The sequence below is a fragment of the Scyliorhinus canicula genome, chromosome 18, assembly GCF_902713615.1.
Source record: "Scyliorhinus canicula chromosome 18, sScyCan1.1, whole genome shotgun sequence".
NCBI lineage: Eukaryota > Metazoa > Chordata > Chondrichthyes > Carcharhiniformes > Scyliorhinidae > Scyliorhinus > Scyliorhinus canicula.
The window spans coordinates 73946042-73952650 of NC_052163.1; the positions used below are offsets into that span (position 1 = coordinate 73946042).

The 6609-nt window shown below is 47.8% G+C and overlaps 1 protein-coding gene across 1 annotated transcript in view; it reads left to right on the forward strand.

Annotated features, from left to right (window-relative positions):
* The first annotated feature begins 5491 nt into the window (after positions 1-5491).
* The window catches only part of LOC119953372 (lipoprotein lipase-like), a 67887-nt gene continuing 66769 nt past the window's right edge, over positions 5492-6609 (forward strand). The window contains exon 1 of the mRNA XM_038777567.1: positions 5492-5844. Coding sequence (XP_038633495.1) covers positions 5748-5844 — 97 coding nt within the window. The 5' untranslated portion in view covers positions 5492-5747. The remainder of the gene's footprint in view (positions 5845-6609) is intronic.

Genomic DNA, 6609 nt, shown 5'->3' on the forward strand with positions numbered 1-6609 from the left:
CCACTGCCCAACACAAAATGGAGGATTGCAAGGAATGCAGGGAAAATGGACATGTTGTAAAACAAGCAGCTTGCAAAGCGATTGTGTATTGGGACGACCGCAGAAACCAGTTTTGACTGTTGCAGAAACCAGACAGCACTGTGAAAAGAAACCAGTTAACATACTAATGAGGCAATATCGGGTGAGTCCCAGATACAATGGACACAAGTTAAACACAGATCGATACATTCTATGGAAGACCAGACCTTTCGGTGCCAGAGAAGCTCAAAACAATAAGTCCCAAGAACCGCCCCAGTGACCGAGGAACTGCCCTATGATTGGGGGGGTTCAAACAAATCGATTGGGAAGAGACCCAATCGATTCCAAGCAGGTAAGGGAGTCCGCCCAAAGGGGCACGGACCCCCTGGGACCTATAAAAGAAAGGTCCCACACATGGTTCAGTCTCCTGTCTCCTGGCTCCTGTCTCCTACTCCAGCCGTCGAGCAGCAGCCACCAACAAGTAAGTGCCTAACGACGACCGCTACCAGAAATAGGCACTCCTGACACCCTTGGCAATTGATAACAATCTGAAGTCTGCAGACCAGAGCAAAGCAAGAGGCCTTGTTCCCTGACCCAGCAGATCCTTCGAGATAAGTATTAGTTGTTTAGCGGTAGGAGTAAATTTCATCCTTTAGCGTGTGCATGGGTAGTTATTATAATTGTATTATAATAAACTCTAGTTGTTTGGACTTACTAATTGGTGTACGGTTTTATTGCTTTGAACTTCACCTTGAAGCTTGTGGCGGTGTCTTAACGGCACCTGGCGACTCCAGAGCTTAGAACAAGAAACAGAGTCAAATTGAATGTTAAGCACACTCACCCAGAACGAGCAACATTTAGTGGCAGACTCTGCCGGGACTCGATTAGAAGTGGCCCCCCCACTCCGAGAGAACCCAGAAATTTGAATTGGAAATCCAATTGGGAAAAGGAAAAACCACAAGTGTTCAAGGAGTTCAAATCAATAACGATAATTCGGAAGTGTGTTTTTGCATGCGTAACTAACAGGGTTGTAAGGTTAAGGTCTGCACGTCCTCCCCGTGTGTGCGTGGGTTTCCTCCGGGTACTCCGGTTTCCTCCCACAGTCCAAAGATAGAACATAGAACAGTACAGCACAGAACAGGCCCTTCGGCCCTCGATGCTGTGCCGAGCAACGATCACCCCACTTAAACCCATGTAACCCGTATACCCGTAACCCAACAATCCCCCCATTAACCTTACACTATGGGCAATTTAGCATGGCCAATCCACCTAACCCGCACATCTTTGGACTGTGGGAGGAAACCGGAGCACCCGGAGGAAACCCACGCACACACGGGGAGGACGTGCAGACTCCACACAGACAGTGACCCAGCCGGATGTGCGGGTTAGGTGGATTGGCCATGCTAAATTGGCCGTAGTGTCCTAAAAAGTAAGGTTAAGGGGGGGGGGGGGTTGTTGGGTTACGGGTATAGGGTGGATACGTGGGTTTGAGTAGGGTGATCATTGCTCGGCACAACATCGAGGGCCGAAGGGCCTGTTCTGTGCTGTACTGTTCTATGTTCTATGTTCTAAACTGAGAGATTTTTGTTGCGTCAAACTGTCGGGAGTTTTATAATCAGAACATAGCGAAAGCCGTACCCGTATTTAAAAGCATTACCTGATCATCCCCTGTTCCAAATTAAAGAGAGAAAGAGGAAATGGCCATGCAGGCAATGGAACGCCTCATGAACCCAGAGCAGTTCGTGGTCGCAGCGACCAGCAGCAGCAGAGTAGGCCAGTGTCCCGTATGAGAGCTGGAACTCAGGAAATATCTCAAAGGGAAAGGATGGCCCCTTTGGAGTGAGTTTTGTTTGAATGAGGAGACAGGTCCCGGGAGTATAGGACATACTTGGTGGGAGAACCTTTCTCAAATTCACAGGAAGAATTTAAGTAAAGCACGCAAGCCGATGGCAATTGTGTCCTGCTTGGCACAATTGCGAGGCACAGAGGAGGTCGTTCGGACGCTCCGAGCAGAATTAGAGGAAAGGAATAGGATGAGCAAAGTGGATGTCAGGGACATCGAAAAGGAAAACCTAGAGTTTAGAAGGAAGCTGGCAGCGAAGGATAGAGAGGTGGATGATGCCAAGAGGGCACATCAGTCCTGTCTAGCCCATCTGAGCAGTTCCCAAACCCAATATGAAAAAGCCTATCAGGATGTGCAGCGCGCAGTCCTGATAAGAGAAGAGTCAGAAAAGCAGGTAGAGGCACTGCAAAGGCAATGCTCTGGCCTAAAGGCAGCTTTAAGAGCACTCCATGCTGCCACCACTGAGCAAAGGCAAAGCACAGTAGATCACGCGAAGTCTAGGAAGCAGATTGCGGAGCTGCAATCTCTGCTTTCTGTACAGAATGGGTTCCAAAGCACCTTTGGAACACAGTTAGAACAGTACAGCACAGAACAGGCCCTTCGGCCCTCGATGTTGTGCCGAGTTAGATGAGGAAAATGCCCCAGATTGGCAAGAATTGAGCGAGACAGCGCAGCGCTATGTTCAGGGAACATGTGCGCCAGCAGCGCAACAGAAAAGGAAAGCACCCCAACCCCCCACAGATCAGATAGCACCCGCACCTATGAACCCAGTCACCACCCAAAGAAAGGCAACCACAGAAGGCACACCCGACATCACCTACACCACCCCCTTAACTGTAACACAACTCAGGGACGCGTGTGAGAAAATCACCCCGTTTCTCCCCACTGCAGACCCCCACCAATTTTTCGCGAAAGTGAAACAGCAGGCTACCATGTATGGCCTGGATGAGCGAGAGCAAGTGAAGCTCACAGTTTTGAGTTTAGACTCATCAGTAGTTGCAGCCCTCCCCGACCCACAGAACGTTGGAGGAGGCACACTAGAGATGCATACACCTATTTTAGACGCGATAGGGTACAATAGAGGAGACCCAGTCGAAGGCCTAAATAAGTGTAGGCAAAAGAGGACAGAGCATCCCACAGGGTGTGACTTGGCCATTCATTTAAGGGACAATTGGAATGAGAGGACAGATACACTAACATTACAGGTATTAAACGAATTATTGACAGATACTGTGCTTGATCCCATAGCTTTCGAACGTTCAAAGGAAGGATCAGAGCAATATCAGCAATACAAAAGGACAGAAGGAAGAGAAGGAAGAAGACCACGATGAAAAACAACATGCTTTTATTTACTGTTTTTGTATTTTGCGCGCGGACGCAAACCATCTTTCCCCTATAACCCCCGCCGTTAATGTTTCCCACACACCGACTTCTCAAAGCCCAGTAATGAACAGCAAGGACCAAACCTGGTGCACATAATTCATGAACTGGAACTCACTTTCGTACGTCATTGAATCACTTTTGGTGATTGCAGTTCTCTGCATCATATTGCAAACACTCCGGTTAAGAAAATGGAGAAGGAGAGCCTCCCGCTCTTGCGCCTCAACCATTTACAGAGTACAATCCCCTATTTTCGGATTCCACCAATTCCCCCAACCCCTTGATGTATAATAAAGATTTAATTTAATACGATCTGTAAATAAAGATTATTGCGGATGTATTATAATGTTCTGCGCTCGACTGCCGAGTCAGAAAACGAAATGTAAAGATACTGTTGTATGAATGAGTAAGGGTTTAGAATGTTACAGGATGTTTAAATGTGAGATGAGAATAGTTTATTGCGATAGTTAGAGGTTCCCGATTCGAATTGGTAATACATGTCCCCTTTGACATAGCGCCAATCAGAAAATGTTAGTTAAAATTTTTTTTGCCATAGTTGAGGAAAGAATAGAAGCCATGGAACTCACTGAGGTCAGGGAACACAAAGACACCGACCTTGGGTGATCCTTCATGATTTCTCATGAGGATCACAAGGAGGGAGTGTAGCCACCTGGGGTGGCCACTGCCCAACACAAAATGGAAGATTGCAAGGAATGCAGGGAAAATGGACATGTTGGAAAGCAAGCAGCTTGCAGAGCGCTTGTATATTGGGACAACTGCAGAAACCAGTTTTGACTGTTGCAGAAACCAGACAGCACTGTGAGAAGAAACCAGTTAACATACTAATGAGGCGATACCGGGCGAGTCCCAGATACAATGGACACAAGTTAAGCACAAATCGATACATTCTATGGAAGACCAGACCCTGTGGCGCCAGAGAAGCCCAAAACAATAGGGCCCAAGAACCGCCCCAGTGACCGAGGAACTGCCCCATTATTGGGGGTTTCAAACATAATCGATTGGGAAGAGACCCAATCGATTCCAAGCAGGTAAGGGAGTCCGCCCAAAGGGCACGGACCCCCTGGGACCGATAAAAGACAGATCCCACACATGGTTCAGTCTGCTGTCTCCGGGCTCCTGTCTCCTACTCCAGCCGCGGAGCAGCAGCCACCAACAAGTAAGTGCCTAACGACGACCGCTACCAGAAATAGGCACTTCTGACACCCTTGGCAATTGAAAACAATCTGAAGTCTGCAGACCAGAGCAAAGCAAGAGGCCTTGTTCCCTGACCCAGCAGATCCTTCGAGATAAGTATTAGTTGTTTAGCGGTAGGAGTAAATTTCATCCTTTAGCGTGTGCATGGGTAGTTACTATAATTGTATTATAATAAACTCTAGTTGTTTGGACTTACTAATTGGTGTACGGTTTTATTGCTTTGAACTTCACCTTGAAGCTTGTGGCGGTGTCTTAACGGCACCTGGCGACTCCAGAGCTTAGAACAAGAAACAGAGCCAAATTGAATGTTAAGCACACTCACACAGAATTACCAACAGGTGTATGAGTGGGTGTGTGTATGAGTGGGTGTGAGTGGGAGTGAGTGGGTGTATGAGTGGGTGTGTGTATGAGTGGGAGTGAGTGGGTGTGAGTGGGTGTATGAGTGGGTGTGAGTGTTCTGAGTGGGTGTATGAGTGGGTGTATGAGTGGGTGTGAGTGTATGAGTGGGTGTATGAGTGGGTGTATGAGTGGGTGTGAGTGTATGAGTGGGTGTGAGTGGGTGTGAGTGGGAGTGAGTGGGTGTGTGAGTGGGTGTATGAGTGGGTGTGAGTGTTTGAATGGGTGTGTGAGTGGGTGTATGAATGGGTGTGAGTGGATAAGTGGGTGTGAGTCGGTGGGTGTGATTGAGTGGGTGTATGAGTGGATGTGAGTGTATGAGTGGGTGTGAGTGGGTGTATGAGTGGGTGTGAGTGGGTGTATGAGTGGGTGTGAGTGTATGAGTGGGTGTGTGAGTAGGTGTGTGTATGAGTGGGTGTGTGAGTGGGTGTGAGTGGGTGTATGAGTGGGTGTGAGTGTATGAGTGGGTGTGTGAGTGGGTGTGTGTTGAGTGTGAGTGTATGAGTGGGTGTATGAGTGGGTGTGTGTTGAGTGTGAGTGTATGAGTGGATGTGAGTGTATGAGTGGATGTGAGTGTATGTGAGTGGGTGTGTGTTGGGTATGAGTGGGTGTATGAGTTGGTGTGAGTGGTTATGAGTTCAGACTGAAACTTATTCCTGCTCTGAGCTGCTGAAACGGACTGAATGTTTGTAGTTGCTGAGAGACGAGTTCCTCTCTCGCCCAATCAGACTGTACTGGAGTTATTTAAAGTGTGGCTGTGTTAAGTTTCTTTCAGTGTCTCCTGGAGTTTCGCTCACACACAGAGGCTGGGGCACTGACACCGAGTCCACTGCACATTCTGCTCCAGATACAAGAGGCAGCAAAGACTTTCCATCTGGGTTACTGCTTCCTCATCATGGGACTCAGGCTTTTTCAGGCTCGCATTCCCCTCCTCGTCACATTCACCATCTTACAAATGTTTGTCGAGAAAGTGAGGACAGGAAACGCGGCAGGTGAGTGAGGAATGAACGAAAGAGAGAGTGGGGGGCAAAAGGTAGATAGGGAAATGGTTAAGAGAGGAAGAGTGCAAAATGATGAGTGGAAGACAACGAGGGGGGATGTTTATAAGAGTATGATGGAAAGAGTGATGAGACTGACTGAAAACGAGAAGAGGTTCTACAACTTTAAGCAAACTGAAGTTGCTGAGTTGAATTTTAAAATGATGATAATCAAAGGATATTCAGCCTTTTCTGAACTGCCAGTTTCTTTGTGAATGGGCTATTAGGAATTCATTGCATGAATATGAATGGGGATGAGATTCTTTCTGAACAGATTTTTTCACACGAATGTTAGGAGTTTTTATTGCTCAGGGCAGGGTAAGGGCTCGGCTCCTGAACACTGTCCTGTCTGAGGACTCGGAGGTCGGTGTAACTCTGAAAGTGTGACAGTCCTGGCAATGTCAACTTCGGAATGTGTGGTTTCTGAGATTGAGATTCTGTTAACAGCTCATTAATTATGTAGCGTCTGTCACAGGGACTGCCAGTCTGTGTACCACCGAGGAATTTCAACCAGCCATCAGAGTGACAGTCGTTATTGAACAGGGAGCAGTATTGACCCCGTTCCCTTGGTTGTGAGGGGCAGTGTGTGTGTGTCTGTCTCTGACAGTGTGACACTCACCAAAGTGCAGCCCGCACAGTTCAACATTTGGCTGACCTTCATTGCCCCCCCCCCCCCCCACCCGATCCCAAATCCACTTGATTCTTTAAGGAATTTGTTGA